The sequence below is a fragment of the Ananas comosus genome, linkage group 25 (assembly GCF_001540865.1).
Source record: "Ananas comosus cultivar F153 linkage group 25, ASM154086v1, whole genome shotgun sequence".
In the NCBI taxonomy this organism is placed as follows: domain Eukaryota; kingdom Viridiplantae; phylum Streptophyta; class Magnoliopsida; order Poales; family Bromeliaceae; genus Ananas; species Ananas comosus.
In genome coordinates this window covers 1,613,329-1,635,656 of record NC_033645.1, presented here as the reverse complement: position 1 = coordinate 1,635,656, position 22,328 = coordinate 1,613,329, and the positions used below count along the sequence as shown (strand labels likewise).

At 37.6% G+C, this 22,328-nt stretch overlaps 4 protein-coding genes across 9 annotated transcripts; all 4 read left to right on the top strand.

The window, feature by feature from the left end:
• On the top strand, positions 2,076-5,756 carry LOC109703550 (phytosulfokine receptor 1-like). The gene has a single exon (XM_020224200.1). The coding sequence runs from the start codon at positions 2,379-2,381 to the stop codon at positions 5,484-5,486; it is 3,108 nt and encodes a 1,035-aa protein (XP_020079789.1). The 5' UTR covers positions 2,076-2,378; the 3' UTR covers positions 5,487-5,756.
• On the top strand, positions 9,843-17,438 carry LOC109703473. 6 transcript variants are annotated; one of them, XM_020224073.1, is made up of 5 exons: positions 14,573-15,014; positions 15,298-15,325; positions 15,832-16,373; positions 16,482-16,704; positions 16,784-17,438. In XM_020224073.1, the coding sequence occupies exons 3-5, from the start codon at positions 15,834-15,836 to the stop codon at positions 17,230-17,232; spliced, it is 1,212 nt and encodes a 403-aa protein (XP_020079662.1). In that variant the 5' UTR covers positions 14,573-15,014; positions 15,298-15,325; positions 15,832-15,833; the 3' UTR covers positions 17,233-17,438. The 6 variants fall into 6 exon arrangements, with proteins under 6 accessions (XP_020079663.1, XP_020079658.1, XP_020079662.1 ...); XM_020224074.1 differs by lacking the exons at positions 14,573-15,014; positions 15,298-15,325 and adding an exon at positions 9,843-10,258; XM_020224069.1 differs by adding an exon at positions 13,059-13,147 and having other exon boundaries at positions 14,741-16,373.
• Positions 10,478-13,082, top strand: LOC109703715. The gene is made up of 3 exons (XM_020224435.1): positions 10,478-10,565; positions 11,723-12,130; positions 12,228-13,082. The coding sequence occupies exons 2-3, from the start codon at positions 11,723-11,725 to the stop codon at positions 13,080-13,082; spliced, it is 1,263 nt and encodes a 420-aa protein (XP_020080024.1). The 5' UTR covers positions 10,478-10,565.
• Positions 18,452-21,889, top strand: LOC109703685. Its single transcript, XM_020224400.1, has 6 exons — positions 18,452-18,655; positions 18,855-18,990; positions 19,081-19,557; positions 20,094-20,595; positions 20,786-20,867; positions 21,491-21,889. The coding sequence occupies exons 1-6, from the start codon at positions 18,617-18,619 to the stop codon at positions 21,692-21,694; spliced, it is 1,440 nt and encodes a 479-aa protein (XP_020079989.1). The 5' UTR covers positions 18,452-18,616; the 3' UTR covers positions 21,695-21,889.

Here is a 22,328-nt window from a genome sequence, read left to right as displayed (position 1 = left end):
GCAACCACATGGTACTAACTTGATACACCTTAAACTACAGAGTACTAAAGTAAAAAAGTGCGAAACCACAAGTATTAACTTGATACAGTTTAAACCACAGAATACTAAAGTGAGAAAAAGTAAAACCACAAAACAGGTTTTTAAAGTTTTCCCTAAATTTTAACTTGAGCAAAGTGTTCACACCAATTGGCAACAACTTGACAGTAGCCTTTTCATTTTCTCTTTCAACTTTCTAAGTATGATTTTTTTTTTGTTTTCTTTTTTAAGTGTGGAAGCTTTTCTTTTGGAGAAAATACAAATGATTCTTTAAGTTTTCATTAAAATAAATTTACAAGAATAAAGGTGTACACGGTAACCATATTATATCAAAGATATATTGGGTATAATATATATCCTAACAAAAGATTTTCTTGTTATTCTAACTTTCTAATGTCATATCTATATATAAAACCTCATGACAATTAAATTGATAATTAAAAAATCAATATGAACAAATAAACAAATTGATAATTGAAAAACATATACTACAAACTAAGGTTCTACTTATTCTATTATGCAATAACATTTTGGTTTATCTTTATTAGCAACTTTGATATTCAGTGCGTGTTTGGCTTTGTTCATAAGCGAGCTATATTATCCCGCCAAGTTTCATTTATTGCTCATTAATAACTTATTAAAAGTACATTTGTAGATAATAATTTGGGGATAGACGGGCAAACAAAAATATCTATTATCTAACTTGTAAATTTTTTTGATGCTAACGCGCATATCCTGAAGTGCGCGTTAAGAAGCGAAGCCAAATAGATTATGATTCCTCTAAAGTAAAGGATTTTCTTTTGTTGCACATCTCTTCTTTTTACAAAAGTAATGGAGTAACAATGACACAACTAAGAACCCAATTTTAGCTCTTTGCTTTTCTCCATCTCCACTCTATCACAAACCCTATGAGGAAAGCTCTTTCCTTAAACTATATCAATGAATGGTTATTAGTAATATATTAACCATTCATTGGTCTACTTTTATCTACTAAAAAGTAAATAATATCATTAAATAAATGATAAAATTATTAGTAAATTTGATTGATTCCTAAAATGTTTTCTAGAATTTCCTGAAAAGTCAAATATTTTCATTTTTCTAACTTTTGTAATAAAAATAAAAATTATAAAGGGTAATCTTCAAATACCATCCCAGTAATTTCACAATTTCTCATTTTAGTATCATATGGTTTAAAATGTATCAATTTAGTGTTTGGTGGTTTTTTTTTTTCACCAATCTCTTCGTTAACTTTTCGTTAAATCATATACAACAAATTTTAGATACCCTATTTATAATTTACTTAGGTATCTTTTAATTTTAATTTTGTCACTAATTAAATAAAAAAATAGTAAAAAAATAGCCAAAAAATAAAATTATAGCGTGTGAAAATGACACTTTAAATCACATAATACTAGCGCAAGAAGAAATTTTTGCAATCATAAACATAAACAGGACGCGCCACGTCGGCACGGCGGCTTCGAAATGCGCGCCTCTCTCTCCAACGTGTCGCCCCCGCCTGACCGTTGACCTCCTGCACCCGGTCACCACCCGAGTGCGCCGTTCAGAGCCTACCGCCTACAGCCGGTCACGACTCCTGTTCCCCGGTCACCCTCTCTCCGTCTCTCTCACTCCCCCTCCCCCTAAACGGTGTTCTTGATCCCTACACCGCGTGTATACTTATAACTCACGCACCGTACTTAATATTTAATAATAATAATAAATGTATTAAAATAAGAATTCAAATTGATATATAGATATGATTTAATACTATATAAAGAGTCGAATGATTTTAAAAAAGCTTTAATATTATGGACTAAATCGTCACTATATAGTATGCTGATACTCAGGGTAATATGGCATTTGGTGCTCCAGGTGCATGGAATAATTTCTGGACTTTCCTCTTTTTGCTCTTTTCGTCTTCGCCGTTCCAAACCTTCAACAAACCACCGCCCTTTTTTTTAATTACCTACAAAGAAAGGGGGAAAAAATTTTTTAGCAATAGTGCGTTGAATTAAGTAATAAAGAAGCACGAGAAAGAAGAAAGAAAATTAAATAAAATAAATTATATAGAAGAAGAAGAAGAAGAAGAAGAAGAAGTAAACTACGGGGAAAAATCCAAACCACGCACTCCCTTTCTCTCTCTCTCTCTCTCTCTCTCTCTCGCCATTGATGTGAACAATTTAAGCTCTTCTCCTTCACCACCACCACCTCTTCTTTTTCCTCCCAAGCCACTTGGAGTAAGGCCAAAATCTCAACTGGGTTTTGCTAATCCTCGATGCTCTTCCATAAAAGAGTCTCCTTTACCCACTTCACCCCCTCGCCTCTTCTGGGAACCCGCTGAAATGGGAAACAGGGGACTCCCCTGCTTCTCCTCCCTCCTCCTCTTGCTCCTCTTCGCTCCCCTCTGCTGTTCCCAGAGCCAACAAAGCTGCGACTCGAGCGATTTGAATGCGCTCCAGGGCTTTGTGGAAGGGCTCCAATCGAGTGATCTTGGGTGGAGCTTTAATGGGTCGTCCTCTTCAGATTGCTGTAATTGGGTTGGGATATCATGTGATTTGGGCTCTGCTCTGGTGAAGAGGGTGATTGGTTTGGATCTGTCCAAGAAGAGTTTAAAGGGCTCCGTCTCTTCTTCTCTGGGCGGATTAGATCAATTGAAGCTGCTCAATCTCTCCTACAATTCCCTTCGTGGACCGGTTCCTGTGGAGCTATTCCATCTCCCCCACTTGGAGCTCCTTGATCTTAGTACGAACATGTTATCTGGGCTTATCCCTGCAGAATCGAACCTATCGTCGATTCAGGTATTCAACATCTCCTTCAATTCATTCAACGGCACGCACCCGATCTTCGCCGGATCGAGCAATCTATCAGTCTACGACGTCAGCTTGAACCGCTTCTGGGGCCCCGTCGATACAGGTATCTGCAATTCCTCTGATTCCATTAAAGTGCTTCGGTTCTCGGCGAACATGTTCTCCGGCGAGTTCCCTGCCGGCTTCGGGAACTGCAGTTCCCTTTCCGAGCTCTTGCTCGATGCAAATGGCCTTACCGGAACTTTGCCCGATGATCTCTTTACACTATCCTCGTTGACCAAACTAAACCTCCAGGGGAATTCACTATCTGGTACTGTGAGCACAAACATTGGAAACCTTTCCAACCTTGTCCATGTAGATATTTCCTCCAATAACTTTTCCGGGGTGATCCCGGATGTATTTGATAGATTAAATAAGCTAGAGTGCTTTAGTGCTTTATGCAATATACTCACTGGGGGTTTACCCCCTTCTTTGTCTAGTTGTTCAACACTCACTACTATTAGCTTGAGAAATAACTCTCTTCGGGGGACCATCGATCTCAACTTTACAACCTTGCCGAGGTTAAACATCCTCGACCTCGGATCGAATTTGTTTTCCGGACCTATCCCTCCCGATCTGCCCAATTGCACGCAAATGACCACCTTAAATCTTGCTAGAAACAATCTTGTTGGCGAAATACCCTCTAGCTTCAAGAACTTCACCTCCCTGTCCGATCTCTCGCTCACCGGAAACAACTTCGCCAACTTATTCTCGGCACTACAAATCCTACAAAACTTGCCCAATCTTAAAAACCTTGTGTTCACTAAGAACTTTCGCGGTGGTGAGTCAATGCCGTCCGAAGGGATTCAAGGATTTGCTAACACGGAAGTCTTTGTCATTGCGAATTGTGCTCTTTCGGGTTCTATCCCGCCGTGGTTGGTGAATCTGAGCAAATTGAAGGTCTTGGACATTTCCTGGAACCATTTAACCGGGACGATCCCTGTATGGTTGGGAAACCTGGACAATCTCTTCTACTTGGACATATCGAATAATTCGCTCACCGGAGAAATTCCTACTAGTTTAACACTCATGAAGAGCCTCATCTACGGTAACTCATCGCTAGAAAGGACGGCATCACAAGATTTTCCCTTTTTCATCAAGAGAAATTCGAGTGGGAAGGGTCTACAATACAATCAAGTTAGCAGCTTTCCACCGTCGATAATTTTGAGCAACAATAAGCTTGTTGGGTCGATCTTGCCTGGGTTTAACGACCTTGTGAAGCTCCATGTGTTGGATTTGAGTTGGAACAATATCTCGGGAACTATTCCCGATTTGTCGGGCATGTCGAGTTTAGAATCCTTGGATTTATCGCACAACCATCTCACCGGTACCATACCACTATCTTTGACGAGGTTGAATTTTCTTTCTTACTTCAATGTGGCCTACAACAATTTAGTTGGAGAAATCCCAACAGGAGGCCAGTTCTCAACTTTCTCTAAAGAAGACTTTCAAGGAAATCCTGGCCTATGTGGCATTCACTTGATTCCTTGCCCAAAAAACGCCTCTTCGCAGGTGGATAGTACGAAGCATAAGAAAAAAGGCACGATAGTCGGATTGGCAATTGGAATCGGAGCGGGGATCGCTTCCCTTATCATTGCTACATATATAATCGTTTTGAGAATTCGGTCTAGGAAAAGAGAAGATAATGCGAAGGTCGTGGCAGACCTCGATTATAGCTTAGAGTTGGCTGGGTCGAGATTGGTTCTACTGTTTCAGAACAAGGAGAGCAAGGAGCTGAGCATAAATGATATACTGAAGTCCACCGAGAACTTTGATCAGTCTCGCATTATCGGATGCGGCGGCTTTGGGTTGGTCTACAAAGCAACTTTACCGGACGGAAGTAAGGTGGCTATCAAACGGCTTTCCGGCGATTATTGTCAGATGGAGAGGGAATTCCATGCCGAGGTCGAAACCCTTTCAAGAGCCCAGCACACGAATCTTGTTCTGCTCCAAGGGTATTGCAGGATCGGCAATGACCGGCTCCTGATCTATTCGTTCATGGAGAACGGGAGTTTGGACTACTGGCTTCATGAAAAGGTAGAAGGGGGTGCGGTCCTCGACTGGGGCAAGCGAATTCAAATAGCACAAGGGGCCGCGAGGGGTTTAGCATACTTGCACCAATCTTGCGACCCTCATATCCTACATCGGGATATTAAGTCTAGTAACATCTTGCTAGATGAGAATTTCGAGGCACACTTGGCGGATTTCGGGCTCGCGAGGCTAATTTTGCCCTACGATACACATGTTACTACCGATCTCGTCGGGACTTTGGGATATATTCCTCCTGAATATGGGCAATCTGCGGTCGCGACGTATAAAGGCGATGTGTATAGTTTTGGGGTTGTTTTGCTAGAGTTACTTACAGGGAGGAGGCCCGTGGACATGTGTAAGCCGAAAGGAAGTAGGGATGTTGTTTCTTGGGTAATTCAGATGAAGAAGGAAAAGAAGGGAATGGAGGTCATCGACCCGCATATATATGATAAGGAGAACAATAATGAGGTTATGAGAATGCTCGAGATTGCGTGCCTCTGTGTTAGTGACTCCCCTAAATTGAGGCCTTTGTCGCAACAATTACTCGCATGGCTTGAGGAAATCGGTTGTTGACGAAGTGAAGGACTTGAAAATCTGCGTCCAAATAGCAGGTGCCTAAAAGAATAATGGAGAACCAATGTATATAACATTTACTTATCCTCAAAATGTTAAAGCTCTCCTTTTGTTTCTTTTTTGTCGGCTTTGGGCAATTTCTTTTTTTATTTTTGTTTCTTTCTTTTTTTTTCACTGTAAGGTGGAGATGAGATCGCCACCAGAGGAAACAATACTCATGTAAAGTTGTAAGTGAAAGTTTTCTATCAATAGAGCTATATTTTACCTGAACTGTGGAAGGACCTGTTAGTTTTCGTAAATGTGATGATAACAAGTTTATTATTGATATTTTTCGGTTTTGAGACATAATGCAATGCATTCCAGGTAATTTCTGAAGGTTCATGGGATCTTTTATTCGCACTAGGTTCTATATGTGTCAATGTGTGCACAGGTAAATCATGGTTTATTGATCTTCTCACTTCCATAATCCTGGCATCATGAATAGGATAAATGTATGCGACTAAGGTGAAACTTAGGATGAAATACTGTTAACCATGCCGGGAATCTCTGTTCCCTTCTTAAGAATCAGAATCCTTGTATGATGGATGTGGCTTTGCGAACAACTGAAAAGTAAATTAGGACCCGTTTTTTGTTCCGAAAGCCGGAATCACACGGTGTAAATGCCAATATATGAATTCATGGTAGTAGATCCTCTAGTCGCAGAAAATGTCCTTCTCAGGGTTTTGTAAGTGAGACAGATTCAGAGATAAAGAGCAATTTTGTTGGCATCAAGAGGTTTACTGGATCGAGAGAGAAAGAGGAGGACACAGCTTTGTATGATGCTCTTCTATGTCAGTAAAACCTTTTCTGACACATTTTGTTCTCCTCTCTTGTAATTAGATTCCTGAGGTTTAGTTCATGGTGTTCTGGGATTTGGGGGTCCTCTAAAATGATGTAAAATGAATTGGTTTTTAAGCAATTGGACTAGTTAAGCTTTACTGGCTGAGTATTTACTCTGCTTTTGCTTACTTCTGCAATTGCTTCATGACTTTATCATAAACTGGGCGCAGCTCGCTGAAAATTTGTCACTCAGGTTATTTCATTCTCTTTTTTTTTTAAGAAAATGAGGTAAGATAATCAGGGTTACATAATCGGTAGGCGGTTTATAAGTAGTAACATTCCTTGGTCTAATACAGCGACTATCCGTATATTTTACCCTAGTGAGTTTTCACTGCAGTTGTTTTTTTATCAACTTTGCATGCTTTTACTCTGCAATTTTTCGATGCTACTTATGCTTTGTTACTTCTCCTGCACTAGTAATCATTCTCCATCTTTCTTATCTGACATGGTTGAGAACCAAAGCATTCACAAACATGAATTGCCTCTTTGTTTCTGACTCTGAAGGATGAGATGGGAGATAAGAGAGTAATTTCCAAACTTGCAAAATAGAACTTTGAATTTTACAAACTTGTCGAAACAAATCTGTATGCTATGAAATAGTTGTGTTTTGTTGAATATAAAATATAAAACTATCGTTATTTAGAATCTTAAGCTTTTAGATACGAACCGTCGTTTTACATTATTTAAACTCTGAAATTTACATTATTTAACATACTTACTCTTATTCTTTCAATTCTACATTAGTTACTTATCCTCGGTATCTCTAAAAACACTTACGCTTACGCTTGAGTTCCTCATTAGTTTAACCAATCAAGTATTATCAGATATTAAGATAATTTATATAGCGATAAGTCGATTAATTAACACACTGCCTGTGTCATTGACCATTGGCTAAGTTGAGAAAGTTCGAAATTTTGAATTTAGGTAGCTTGGAGATACTTCAAAGAGCATGAATGTCAAAAAAAAGAAGAGAAAAAAAGTCAGTTTCAGGGAAATTTCAATCTGCAAATGCCCACACGCATTAATTGTTCAATGGTCAATAGCATGATATTAGGAGGGAAAAGAAAAAACTCTCATCAACTGTTCACTTCTCAGAACCATTCATGTCACAGATCTTTGATTGAACACATGGTACATGAGAATCTCTAACATCAAATCACGATTGTAGTAGTTCGAGGAGTTTAATTCGAAGGGACTAGATGTTTCCACCTATCTGACTAGGCCAGTAGGCCAACTCAAAAGAATGTTGTTGCAATTGTTCATGTTTTCACATGTAGCATTAAATGCATTATGTAACAGCCATTTATATTACATATTGTGTGTAGGAATCTAATCATATTACATAAATTGTGTCAATTACTTTAAATTTGTTGATAAATGTTTTTGAACTCGTTTCTTATTAGATCATTCTTTTGCGTAACATAATTTTAAAGTCAATTTAACAATCTCTCATTCTATGAGATTATTGATTCAATTGTCGCTAGATTTATGCATCATATAACGTGTTAAAATTTCAGTATTAAATAATTCAATTATGCACTATATATCACTTATATTTCTATAAGTCTCAACACGCTATGTAGATCCGTTTGACATTGATCCATGACGCATCCCTTAAAATATACATTTTTTATTTTATTTTTTATGCATATAAAATGTAAAATTATTTATATTTTGTTTTTTTTTTTTGTGAATGTATATAAATTTTTTGGGCAATATAAATAAATTAAATATGATGAAAATTTTCTTTCCTTAAACCATATCAACAATCAGTAAAAATTTTATGAAATATAAAAGTATTTTAACAAATTTAATATTTTATATATAATAATTATTATTTTAATAAGTGGTCATATCGTGTCCATGTCAAACTTTTTGAACACTCTAAGTCATCATGTTCGTGTCATATCATGTATTTCGTATCCGTGTATATGCTCTAGACCGGTTTGGTTCAACCCATTAAGAGGCCGGTTGGTTGCATGTAGTTACAATTGCATTGTAGTTGTAACTGCATGTAAATGTAAATTTCGTTTTTGGTTTGATATATTTAACTCCAATTAGGGACTGTTTGGTTGGACGTAGTTGCAGAAACAGTGTAGTTGAAAATACATGCAGTTGTAAATGCTGCAGTTGTAACTACACCTAGTCTGTTTGGTTTTACGCAGTTGCAACTGCTGCAGTTACATTTCTTCTGTTTGGTAATATGAAGCTGATAGTTGTATTTGTGAATTTTGTCACCTTTTCAGATAGAGTGGTGAGATTACCTTCACTAAACATAAAATAATTGTATAAGTTTATTAATCATTTAAATTTACTATTTATAAATAAATAAGTAGATATATATAATATTCTTCAACTTATTAATCGACATATTTAAAATTTTTAATTTATTTAATTTTAATATGTAAATCGAACTTTAAAATTTAACGATTCTCTCATTTTTTTTATCAAATTTAATAATTATAATTAATTAAAACTTATTAAATTAACATACACGATCACATTCTATAAAATTTTTTTAAAAAAACTATATTTATATTTTAAATAAAAAAAATTTAAAAATTTTGATTTTTTTGCACAAAGCTTGTATTGTCTAAAAAATTTTATTAGTATGAGTTTATTTACAAGTATTTTTATTTACCTATATACATATATTATTTATTTATTTAGCTATTTATTTATTTATTTATTATTGTTAATTTGTGGGTGATCCTATCCATCACCAACTGCTGCAGTTAGAACTACGGCCAATTTGGATATAGTTTCAACTGCAGCATTTGGACCTTCTTGTGTAGTTGGAACTGCAACAGTTGAACTCAACTACACTAAACCAAACAAAAGAATTGAGGCTGCACGCATTTGCAACTGTACTGCTGCAGTTGCAAATGAGTGCAACAAAACAACCCCTTACTGCAGTAGGAACTGCAGGAGGAGGCCCAATTGCAGCAGTTCGAACTACATCCAAATTGGCCGCAGTTCCAACTACAGTAGTTGAAAAAAGTAATTTTAAATAAAAGGTATGCTTACCTCCTGAATATTTTTTAAATAAAATTTTTTTTTTTTTTTATATTAGAGGTAATCTTACCATCATATATATAAAATAATAAAATTTTAAAAATTATTTCTCAACTGCATACAACCAAACAAATTATTTATACTTACAGCGTTTTCTACTACATCCAACCAAATAAGATTCATATAGTTATAACTGCTGTATTTCAAACTGCTTGCATTTCTAACTACACTGTATTTATAATTACATCTAACCAAACGGCCCCTATAAATGGAAAAACTTTCAAACCTGTATTACCTTGTTTTAACCAAAGGTTCAATCGGTAAACCGTAGATCAGCTTAAGTGTTAATTAAACTGATTCGAACTATAAATTATTAAGCAGACGGTTCAATTAATTTTATTTAAAATTATCTTTTATATTTTTATTATTTTATAATTAATAATATTTATTTATTTAGGCAGTGTTTGGTTGGCAGGATAAAGTGGGTTTAGACCATTTTATCCTGCTAAACCTTCCAAACAGTGCAGTTTTTTGGTGGGATAATTAATCCCGCTCTTAACGGGTTATCCTTGGATAACCCGTTAAGAGCTAACCCCTGGGACCAGCGGAATAGGGCATTTCCGCTGGTTTATCCCAGGGGCATGGGTTGGAAAAAGCTGCGATGCCCCTTCTCCTTCTTCTTCGTTATTGCTCTTCACCTACCTTCGCCTCTTCTTCTTCGTTAATGCTCTTCACCTACCTCTCTCTTCGCTCATTACTCCGCCGATCTCCCTCCCCCTCGTGTTGGGCGAGCATAAACCATCGCTTTATGCCTCTTTTGTCATTTCGCAGTCAGCATAATCAATGAGCGAGATCTTGTATCAGATCTGCGTTCATCGGTAACTCCTCTTTGCCCTTTACTTTCTTCTTCTATACTCCTCTCGCAGTCTGTGAGGAAGATCCCAGTTGAGATCTGTTTTCTTTTGTATCCCCTCTCTCAAACCCTCGGATTTGACTGGTATAAATTGGTTTTTCCTTCGCTCAAAATCTGTTGTGGGCTTCTGAGGCAAGAAATCGAGGTGGGTTCTGCAGGATGTATGCCCTGTGTTGTCAAGTCGCCCATTTAGTGCGACCACTAGCCTTGCAGGTAGAAGGCATGGACTATTTGTGCCCCCTTTCATCTATAAAATTGAGTGGGATTCGAAGGTACTGGTTCTTTTTTGCATCTTGCTTGGAATCTGATCTTTGCTTCTATACTATATCTGTGCTGGTGTAGAAGTTCACTCTTGATAATTTCTGCCTTCTATTAATCTCGTCGAGGTGAGGTTTTATGGATTTTACCCCAATTTTCTAGTGTATTTTGGATCTGTCTGTCTCTTTTGCTCGCATGCTGTTAAATCTCATTTTTTAAACTATTTCAAGATATTTTACAAACCCACAGTTTCTTAAAAATTTTATTTGATACACAGAAACTTTGCATCCTGACTTTATGCTTGATTTATAATTTTCCTATTGCCATAATTTATGACAGCACCCATGTATTGCTGATCATACTTTATGACTGCATCATACAGTTTCTATATTTTTTTTTATACAACTTTGATCTTTTGATTTGAAGATAATTCGAAGCTGAAATTATTTGTAGCTGAACATAACTCAGTGTAAGATTGCAAAGAGGTCATATGATGAATTGAAAGCTGCTAGCTACATTCTGATCTAATCCAGTTCAGTTTGAGGCATGGATTTTTTTAAAAAAATAGCAATGATGTAGGGAAAGGCGATATATATATTCAAGGCATGGGTGGCATGGTTTTTTTTAAACTATTGCATCCGTCATGGAATTATGTGTAGCCTTGTCCCCTGAGCATTTTGAAAAAATATGAGATGAACTACACTGATTATTTATACATGAACTATACAATCTGAACAACCAAGTTTTATAATGAAGTAAACAGGGAGTGAAGAAGCAATGCAAAGAAAACTATAGAAAGCTGTACAAGTTTGATCATTTGATTTGAAGAAACTTTCAAGCTGAAATTACTTCACCTAATCATAATTCAATATAAGATTGCAAAGAGGTCCTATGATGAATTGAAAGTTGCTAGCTATATCCTGATCTAATTCAGTTTGTTTGAGGCACGGTTTTAAAAATATAATGGCAATGATGTAGGGAAAGGCGATATATATATATTCATGGCATGGGCGGCATGGTTTTTTAAAAACTATTGCATCCGTCATGAAATCATATGTAACCTTCTCCCCTGAGCATTTTGACAAAATAACATATCACTCAAATATTGTGCTAAACCAGTATTATATATTTGTTGTAATACAAATATGATTTCTATGTTTGTTTATCCCAGATGGCCCATCTTAAAAAGTCGTTGAAAAACAAAGGTTTTGCTGCGCCCTCTGCTGATAGTCAAAGTTTAGATGGGCCACCGCAGGAACCATCGAAAACCCGAGTAAGATCCTCGAACTGGACAGAAAATATGGACTCGGCAATGTTGAACTTAATGACTGAGGAGCATGCTCTTGGTAATTTTGTTAATGGGAGCTTTACCCCATTAGCATGGACTCGAATGGTTCACGATTTCAATGAGAGGACAAAATTATGCTTTAACAAAGTCAATTTGCAAAATCGGTTAAAAGTCTTGAAGCGTCAATATTTGATGTATCAAACTTTGGCAAACAAAAGTGGATGGGGGTGGGACCACATCCAAAACATTCCCACTGCCGGTGACCCAGCTGATTGGGATGCTATCATAGCGGTAAGTTTTTTATTCTGTTCAAAATTTTTATATAAGTCAAGTTGTTTTATTTACATAGATTTTATTAACTTATCATCAATGATTTCCACATTTGTAGGAAAATCCAGCATATGCTAAATGTAGGGACAAGCCTTTTCCTGCATATGACTCTATTGAGTATTTGTCGGGAAAAGCAACTGCAACCGGGAAGCATGGGTTTACTTCCAACATGGATGAGGATGTTCGTAGCACCTCTTCATCATCTCCGGTTGCGCTCAATATGGAGAATCTAGCACAGAATTTAGATGATGCTAATGATGCAAATTCAACGTCTCCAACACAAACTCCAATTAAAGTAAGTAGCCAATATACTGGTAGTGCCTCTGGCCACACTTCATCAATGAAGAGGGTTCGGGTCTCGCCACCAATCCCTACACCATCTTCAACCCGTAGACGTAAGGATGACGGTCGAACGGAAGCAATTTATGAGCTTGTTGAATTGGGAAAGAAAAGAACGGAGATTGCTCAAACTTTAATGCAACGTGAGTTACATGCAAGACCCAAAATTCACTCCATAGAGGAGTGTATGGAAAGGTTGAGCAATGTCGCTAAGTTGTCTCCCGATGGTTTACTTGCTGTTTGTGAAGCTTTAAAAGATGAGCGCAATAGGCCAATTTTCATGGCAATGAATGGCGATCTGTTGTATATGTGGATAGATCGTCAAATTGCCATGCATCAACTTTTCACTGGTCTCAGGCCTGTTGCGCCATCTTTCCCATCAACCGCACCCTTCTTTCCAACAACAGCCTCATCATTTGCTCCTGGACCATCATCCTTTCCGGCAGCAAGTGCAGGTTTCCCTCCTGGACCATCTTTTTCAAGCCGTACAACCATGTTTCCTCTATCAGCTCCTTCCGATCCTGCTGATATACCTTCCTTTCCTCCGGCAGGGAGTTCTTTCCCTCCAAATTAAGCTCACAGCAATATTGCTGAAGTAGCGACATTTTGGTGGCCTCACTCTTAGTACTTATGCTTTATGTAAGCAAGAACTCATTAGCTATTTTGTGTCCATGGCTCACGCTTAGTATTTATGCTTTATGTTAGCAAAAACTCATTAGCTATTTTGTGTGCTTGGTAGCCGAGATGCCTACATGCCTAAACTAATGGATTGCTCCCTTTTATATTAGTTGTATGCTTTACTTTATATGTTGTATTTCAATTTCAGTTGTTTGTTTGCTCTAACTCATGATTAGGATAAGTTAGATCATGGTTTATTTTGTACTGATTTAAGTTGTATGCCTTAACTTTTAATTGCAAAGTTCATGGTTATGTACATTTTTGTGAGTTTGTTTAGTTTCATTAGTTTGACACCAACTATCTTACAAAGTTCATTTGTAACTAATTAATGTAGTTCATCTACAGTTTTGTATAACTTCTTTTGCATTGCTTATTCACTGCCTATTTACTGCATTGTAAAACTTGTTTGTTCATATTGTAAAGTTCATGCATAACTAATTAGTGTAGTTCAACTACAGTTTTTTATAGCTTTTTTTGCATTGATTCTTCACTGTCAGTTTACTAAATTGTAAAATTTGTTTGTTCAGATTGTATAGATCATGTATAAATAATTAGTGAATTTCACCTACAGCTTTGTAAAGTTTTCTTTGCACTGTTTCTTCACTGTCTGTGTACCTTATTGAAAAAATTGTTTATTCATATTGTAAAGTTCATGCATAACTAATTAGTGTAGTTCAGCTACAGCTTTTTATAGCTTTTTTTGCATTGATTCTTCACTGTCAGTTTACAAAATTGCAAAACTTGTTTGTTCAGATTGTATAGATCATGTATAAATAATTAGTGAAGTTCATCCACAGCTTTGTATAGTTGTTTTATATTGCTTCTTCACTGTCAGTTTACTAAATTGTAAAACTTGTTTGTTCAGATTGTATAGATCATGTATAAATAATTAGTGAAGTTCATCCACAGCTTTGTATAGTTGTCTTTATATTGCTTCTTCACTGTCAGTTTACTAAATTGTAAAACTTGTTTCTTCAGATTGTATAGATCATGTATAAATAATTAGTGAATTTCATCTACAGCTTTGTATAGTTTTCTTTGCATTATTTCTTCACTGCCTGTGTACCTTATTGAAAAACTTGTTTGTTCAGATTGTAAAGATCATGTATAACTAATTGGTGTAGTTTATCTACAGCTTTGTATTGGTTTACTTGCATTGATTTCTCACTGTCAGGTTTACTAAATTGTAAAACTTGTTTTTTGAGATTGTAAAGATAATGTATAACTAATTGGTGTAATTTATATACAACTTCGTATAGCTTTCTTTGCATTGCTTCTTCACTGTCTGTTTACTTTATTGTAAAATTTGTTTGTTCAGATTGTATAGTTCATGTATAAATAATTAGTGTAGATCATCTACAGCTTTATATAGCTTTCTTTATATTGTTTCTTCACTACCTGTTTACTGCATTGTAAAACTAGTTTGTTCAGATTGTAAAGTTCAGGTATAACAAATGAGTGTAGTTCGAATACAGCTTTGTATACCTATCTTTGCATTGATTGTTCGCTGCTTGTTTACTTCATTGTATAACTTTTCTTCTTCTCTCCTGTCAGCTGTCGGTTTACATGTTGGTCCGTTCGGCAATGATGTGTAACAGAGTAGCAGGTGTGAATGGTTTGGGGGGCAATATTAAGGTATTGCAGCCACCATTGATACTTGTGGGCCTTAATACCTGAGCCAACACAATATATCACCATTTATACTTGTAATTGCAACATTGTTGCTTTTACTCACATTCTGTTGGATGCCATTTCACCTCTCTAACTGTTCACTACTGCATCTCTTCTTCCAACCTGCAGTGATGTGGTTAGAACACTGCTACCCAAGGTGAGTTCTTTCTTCTCCTACATCTAAATGTATATGTGGGTCATATCGGCAATGAATTCGGCAATGATGATAAAAGACTAGCAGACTTGAATGGATTGGGCGGCGATTCGTAAGGTGTTGCATCCACCATTCATGCTTGTGGGCCTTAATACCTGAGCCAACACAATATGTGACCATCTATACTTGTACTTGCAACATTGTTGCTTTTACTCACATTCTGTTGGATGCCATTTCACCTCGATCTCCAACTGTTCACTGCTTCATTTCTTCTTCCAACCTGCAGTAATGTGGTTAGTTCAGTGCCGCCCAAGGTAAGTTGTTTCTTCTCCCAGATCATATTCTACATGTGGTCATATTGGCAATGAATTCGGCAATGATGATAAAAGACTAGCAGGCTTGAATGGATTGGGCGGCGATTCGTAAGGTATTGCATCCACATTCATGGTTGTGGGTCTTAAAACCTGAGCCAACACAAAGTATCACCATTTATACTTTGTTTCAGCTTTGATTCATATATGGAATTTCAGCTGTAAGGCAGTAATTTGCTTACTTGACTATTTGCAATACTGTCACTTATAATCTTGTGCACCTGATTCTTGCTTCAGCTTCACATCTTCTTTACCCTTTTTTCTTTTCTTGCATCCTTCTTTCTCCTTTTGGCGATGCTGATATCTAACCAAATAGGTGTGCAAGGTTGGGAGGCATGGTTAAAGACCATGCAGCCACCTGCATATTTTTCTACCTTACTACCTGAGCCATTATAAATTAATCTATAACTATAATTGTGTTATGAATGTTTTCTTTTGTTCATTTGCAGTCATGGCTGGTGCAATCTTTCGTCAAGCTTTTTCTTCACCACTTGTTGCCGATCTCATGACATTCTTAGAAGAGGAAGAGGACTATTGGGAAGAAGTCCATGCGTTACTTATCGAAGAAGGGGACTTCTCATTCCGCAGCACAATTTATAAGCAGCCTTGTCGAACACGGCCGTTCACTGGTCATCAGTTAATTCATGACATATTGAGTGGACATCCTGATAGAGGATACCAACATTTTAGGATGACTACCACAATGTTTATAAGACTTCGAGATGAATTAGTTGCGAGGGGATTTATACAAAGCACTAGGCATTTAACTGCTAATGAGCAACTTGGTATATTTTTATTTGGTATAGGTCATGGCGTAGCCAACAGAGTTTTAGCTGAAACTTTTCAACATTCAGGAGAAACGATTAGTAGGCATTTTAATAATGTACTGCGAGGTGTGGTAGAACTTAGACATGAGTACATCCAACCACCGGCATCTAATGTTGGTGTACACCCAAGAATAAAAGATAATCCGATTTTTCATCCATTCAAGGTAACTAACCCTCAGATTTGAGTTCTTTAATTAGTCGAATTAATTTATGTTTATTTGATAATGAGATATCTGATGTTAACTATTGTATCTATGTAAATATTTTTTCAGAATGCAATTGGTGCAGTAGATGGAACACACATTCCGGTGGTTGTACGAAAGGCTAAGCAACCAAGATATCGTTGCCGAAAAGGTTTTACATCTCACAACATGATGGCAGCATGTTCTTTCGACCATCAATTTTTATTTGTATGCACCGGGTGGGAGGGTTCTGCAGCTGATATGAGGGTGTTGCGATGGTGTTGCGAGAGCGGCGGTTTCACAGTACCGGGAGGTAAATAAATTATATTGCTATTTAATGTCTGATACAAGTTTAATTATTGTAATTATAATAAAGCTTTATATTTGTTTAGGAAAATTTTATTTAGTCGATTCAGGCTATGCGAACACTGACCGCTTCCTCGCTCCCTATCGAGGCGAGCGATACCACTTGAGCCAATTTGATGTAAACGCACAGGCACGAAGGCATCGAGGACCTCGAGATTTATATAATCATCGTCACGCTCAATTGAGAAATGTAGTTGAGAAAGCCTTTGGGATCCTAAAGCGACGGTTCAAGGTGCTGCGACAAGCTACACCCTTTCCTTACAAAGTACAGTGCCGCATTGCCCTTGCCTGTTGTGTGATACACAATTTCATAAAGAGGCATCAAGGGACCGATAGATACTTCAACATGCAAACGGACCAATTTCCTACAGACGACCAAAATGATGACTCGATACCTCCTATTGGCCCAGATGAGTCTCGGCGAGGTGACGCCCTTCGCACTATGATCACAGAGCAATTGTGGAACAATAGATAGGAGGCTATATTAGAAATGATGTAATCTTTATAAATTTGTGTGAACATGCTTTGTAATTTGCTTTATTTAGTTATGTATCTTGCCTTCACCTTGAACCTTCACTAATTGGTGTTTGAAAATTTTTCGTAACCGGATGTTTTTTAACTATTTGCATTGTTACTTGCAATCTGAATTGCTTAAATTTGAAAAAATAGTTGATAATTGTATGAGTTGGTTGTTGATATTTTTCAATGTAATGTGTCTTCTTTATGGTTTTATGCCTTTGGGAATTTGTAATTAACATCCTCTTGAATACCTTCATGCTGTTTGGTTTTGTATAATAGTAATTAAGCAGCATTGAACTTTGTTGTAATTTTAAATTTGATGTAATTAACAACCTTCTTGTATAATTTGACGATATTAATTTTATTTAACAGTGACTTGAAGTGCATAAATTTAATTATTTTCTCTTCAGCATATGTTACTACCATAATTTCTGACATTAAATTTTTAAAAAAAATTAATCCAACAATCATGTCTATAAAATGTTCTCTTGCTTAGCTAAATGTAAAATCTAATTAGTTCTGTAACTTACAAAATATTTGTACATGAAACCTAAGGGCAAAATTGGTATTTGCAAAAATAATCTAACACTTTTTCTCACTATTCTTAGTTATTCTAATAAACTTACCAAACATAATTTCTGTTATTCCTAGTAATGATTGTTTTACAAACCAAACACTATTTTACTTTTATCCTTCACTATCCTAGACTAGCCTACTATCCCAGGGTTAAAAAAATTTATCCCCAAATTTATTATCCCCGAACCAAACGGTACCTTATGGTATAATGTCGATAAATTTAATGACTGATTGATCCAGTTGAACAGTAATTTAGTATCTTTTTTGGGTCCGTAACAGGTTATGAATTAATGAGCTACTACGGAGATTGGAAAAGAAATAAATCAAACGAATGTACTTGCTCGTGGTGTCTAAGGGACTATGATTTGACTAGGCACGGAACTTAAAGTCCTAAAACGTGACCGTTAGTGAGGTACTCCGTGCGTCATTATCTACTCTGTCGTTGTACCCTCACCAATCACATTAAATGTCGTAACTGCCCCTACCAAATCCGCTCTTTTGACCGGTCAAAAGCCATACTTTCCCCTGTTTCTCAATCACTCTCAATAAAGAAAAAATAAAAAAAAAAGGGAGTGGCACACAGTGTAATATTACCCAACCCCAAGCCCTTTCTCTTACCCCCCGCACTCAGCTCAAGTAGTAACCGCCGCATCGGATCCATTTCTCCGGCCCCTTCTCACTCCCCTGCGGCGGCGGCGGCGGCGGCGGCGCCACCGCAGTCTCTGAAGTGGGATCGTGGTGGTGGAGTAGCAGTAGATCTCGCCATGGATTACGAACGGATCGAGAAGCCATTCTCTCACCAGGTAATCTCAGATCCGTTCGCCTGCTACTTGATCGTCTAGTCTCTTGCTTCGATTTGATCTCCTGTTGCTTGTGGAAAGGCGATTTTGGGGAGGATTAAGGATCGATGTAGATCGAGATTTGGAAATCGTGGCATTTGATTCTCGTCGATTTGATCGCTTTTTTTTTTTTGTTTTTTTTTACGGTGATTTGATGCTTTAGGGCGGAGGAGGGTTCTCGCCGAAGAAGCTTCGGGCGATGTTGTTGGGAGCGGAGAAGAGGAGGAAGGAGGCGGAAGAGGTGGAGTCCGAGTTCTCGCTCAGATCCGAGCTCACCGTGTCGGAAACCGATGAAAGGCGTAAGCATTCGCCCCTCTCGATCTCTCTACATTGCGAAAACCACCCTATAAGTCGATTCGGTTTCTGAATCTGTAATGCGGATTCGATAGGTGGTAGTGTTTGCGACGAGTGCAAGGATGTGGACATGGTGAGCTCCACTTCGTTGGAGACCTCGATCACTCACAGATCGAGAGATCCGAGGCTTCGATCTCAGGACGAGGACTCTTTCGATTCGGAGAGCATAGCGTCCAATTTCGAGTTCCACAAGGATCGGAACCCTAATCGAGCTGCGATGGTGGCGGCAGCAACGATCATGCCGCCATTCTCGAAACCGGCCCCGTCGAAATGGGACGACGCGCAGAAGTGGATTGCAAGCCCTAATTTGAACAGGGTAGGCAAAGTTGGTGGCGCAATGCCGAAGAAGATGGATAAGGTTGGGGTTGGTAACAGGTTCCCGGCCACGAAGGTAGTGGTCGAGGTTACGGAGGAATTAGGAACGAAGAGGATTGATCATAACCAAGCAAAGGTTTCATGTTGTGTGCCTGATCCCTATCCAGAAATGGAGAATATTGTTGCTGAATCTGAGAGTAAGTAGCATTTGATTGTGCATTAAACGCGATGGTTTCGTAGTCACATTTTACTATGATATATATATATGCAATGTCATTTCGTATTCTGCTGATAGGTGATGATGATTCGAGCTATTGATAAGATAGGCCTGTTTGGCATGGTTAAAGCTCTGAATTCTTTGAAAAAGTAGTAGCTGCTTTTTCATCAAAATTCCTGCATGAACTGCCACAATTGAAAGCAAAAGCTGCAAATTGTAGCTTCAGCTTTTGGGTTTGTTTGCTAACAGCCTTGCTTCTGCTTCTGCTTCTAGGAAAAAGAACTTATGCCAAATGCTTTGCTATTACTGTGGTCAACTTTTTTTGGATACATGTTGACTTTGGATTTGATTATTATCTTCTCCTCTGTGAAAAGGCTAATAAATTCCTTGTATCATAAAGTAATTGCATATTCGTTGAGTGAATTCTTGATCACTTTTCTCTTAGTATTGTTTACTGCGAAAATATTCAAACATCACTTTAGTTTGAGCAACCCTGTGTCAATTAACCTTTCACAGTTACTATTAGCCGCCATGATTCGTCTACATCCCTTCAAAGTGCTACAGCATTTGTAAATCCCCCGTCAACAGTCAGATCCGTATCCATGAGAGATATGGGCACCGAGATGACTCCCATTGCAAGTGAAGAACCTTCCCGGACTGGAACTCCTTTAAGATCTACAACACCAACGAGAAGCCCTAATTCTTCGCGGCCATCAACTCCGAGGAGAGCACGACCTACTTCAGAGGCAGCTGCCCTGGCTGAGAATCATGGTGATTGTAGCCAAAAGGAATTAAGCGAACAGGAACTGCAAATGAAGATTAGAAGGGAAATAATGATTCTTGGCACACAGTTAGGCAAGACCAACATTGCGGCATGGGCAAGCAGAGAGGAGCAGAGAACAGATGCATCTGTCTCTCTCAATACTTTGTCCATGGACCAACCAGGTCCTGCTAGTAGAGTTATTGAAACCCGTGCGACAGCATGGGAGGAGGCAGAGAAAGCAAAATACTTGGCCAGGTTCTTACTTTATTATGATCTTTTATTGCTTAGAGCTTCTAATTTCACCCTCTTTAAGGACAACAAGTATCTTAGCTTTGTCTGTGAATAAACAAGTCAATCGATGAACACTGAACTTTTCAAACTTCTGTATATTGGTTACTTTATGGATGTCAACCTGTGGTAATAATTATCTTTCTTTATTTTTTAGGTTTAAACAAGAAGAAATGAAGATCCAAGCATGGGAAAATCATCAAAAAGCGAAAACTGAAGCTGAAATGAGAAAAATTGAGGTAATACTGTGGCTACTTATTCAGAATAAAGATAATTTGTGGAATCTACATTTTCATCATCTCATTCTGTTGCTCTTGTAGTTGGCATGTCCCTTTGAAAATTTTCACTTATGCAGTTTGTGGCAAGGTATAATATTACCTTTAGAAACTATCTACCACTGAAAATCTGCAAAAATTCTAGTTCTGTGTTAACTTCCATTACTTGTTGTCGTTTAGTCTCCTTGTAAATATTTGTTAGTATTGAAATTCAGCTTGGCTGAAAGGAAAATAACGGCCCTTTAGGGAATGAAAAGGATTCGTTTACAAGGTTTCGGAGTTTCATCAGGAGTGCTTCAATTCCATTCAAAATTTAATGTGTTGCCCTTTAGATGTAATTGCTTTTTTTTATTTGGAAAAAGTTAAAAGGATATTCAACTGTTGATAAGAAGAAATCCAGTTATGGCTTGTTAAGTTCCAAGCTACAGCTAGTGAAATTAGAGATTTGTTATAAGCTATATGGTTCAAAAAGATAAATGGGCTATGGGAAAAAAGCTATGATTCTTGCAGATGTTCCTAACCTCGTTCACTGTATCTCTTGATTGTTTGTTTACATGAATCTTATGTTTTTAACCATGAATATCAAGGTTGAGGTGGAGAGGATGAGAGCCAACGCTCACGATAGGCTTATGAACAAGTTGGCAGCAGCAAAGCATAAGGCCGAGGCAAAGCGCGCAGCAGCCGAGGCCAACAGAAACAGAGAAGCGGCAAAAACTGCCCAGCAAGCAGAGTATATCAGAAGAACCGGCCGCATACCGACCTCAATTTCCTGCTGGGGTTGGTGCGCTTAGCTTTTCGTCTTCAACGAAGAAGCTCTCGGTATCATCTTCAAACTACTCGAGGTTTCTACCATTCTTTTAATTTGCCTGTAAATTTTACTGTCAGATATTTTGTTCTATGCTTTGTCTCTGCAGCTTGAATTACTCTGTTCATTGGAAATTGAGCATCTATATGTCACTTCAAGATCATTAACTTTTACTTTTTAACAAAAGCAATTGGTTTTAGTTGCTTTGTTTCTGACATGAAGTCCCTATTCCCACATAGGCCAGGACTATCAAATATTTTTTAGCACTAGGGGATGTATTAACATCTAGGGATGCAAACGGATCCGGGTTGGTGGAGCTCCCGCCCCGGTCCACCCCGACGGGGGCAGTAAATAGAATAAAATAAACGGATTCGGGCAGGAAACGGGGTAAATTTTGCGATCCGAAACGGATTCGGGGCAGGAAACGGGAGAAATTTTGACCCGCCCCGAATCCGCCCCTCCATGATCCACCCCGAATCCGTCCCGAAGATTATTTATATTTAAAAAAAATATTTTTAAAAAATAATATATTTACAAAAAATTTCAAAATACAAATAAGATAGTACTCTTATTTCTAATGTATTTGAAACTTATGAATTTTGTTTTGAATTGTGATTGAT

Excerpts from the sequence above, each read along its gene's own strand:
- LOC109703550 (XM_020224200.1), top strand. The coding sequence starts at position 2,379 with ATGGGAAACAGGGGACTCCCCTGCTTCTCCTCCCTCCTCCTCTTGCTC.
- LOC109703715 (XM_020224435.1), top strand. The coding sequence starts at position 11,723 with ATGGCCCATCTTAAAAAGTCGTTGAAAAACAAAGGTTTTGCTGCGCCC. Across the intron at positions 12,131-12,227 it reads ATTGGGATGCTATCATAGCG|GAAAATCCAGCATATGCTAA; the intron begins GTAAGTTTTTTA and ends CCACATTTGTAG.
- LOC109703473 (XM_020224069.1), top strand. The coding sequence starts at position 15,804 with ATGAATGTTTTCTTTTGTTCATTTGCAGTCATGGCTGGTGCAATCTTT. Across the intron at positions 16,374-16,481 it reads CGATTTTTCATCCATTCAAG|AATGCAATTGGTGCAGTAGA; the intron begins GTAACTAACCCT and ends ATATTTTTTCAG. Across the intron at positions 16,705-16,783 it reads CGGTTTCACAGTACCGGGAG|GAAAATTTTATTTAGTCGAT; the intron begins GTAAATAAATTA and ends ATATTTGTTTAG.
- LOC109703685 (XM_020224400.1), top strand. The coding sequence starts at position 18,617 with ATGGATTACGAACGGATCGAGAAGCCATTCTCTCACCAG. Across the intron at positions 19,558-20,093 it reads TATTGTTGCTGAATCTGAGA|TTACTATTAGCCGCCATGAT; the intron begins GTAAGTAGCATT and ends AACCTTTCACAG. Across the intron at positions 20,868-21,490 it reads CTGAAATGAGAAAAATTGAG|GTTGAGGTGGAGAGGATGAG; the intron begins GTAATACTGTGG and ends ATGAATATCAAG.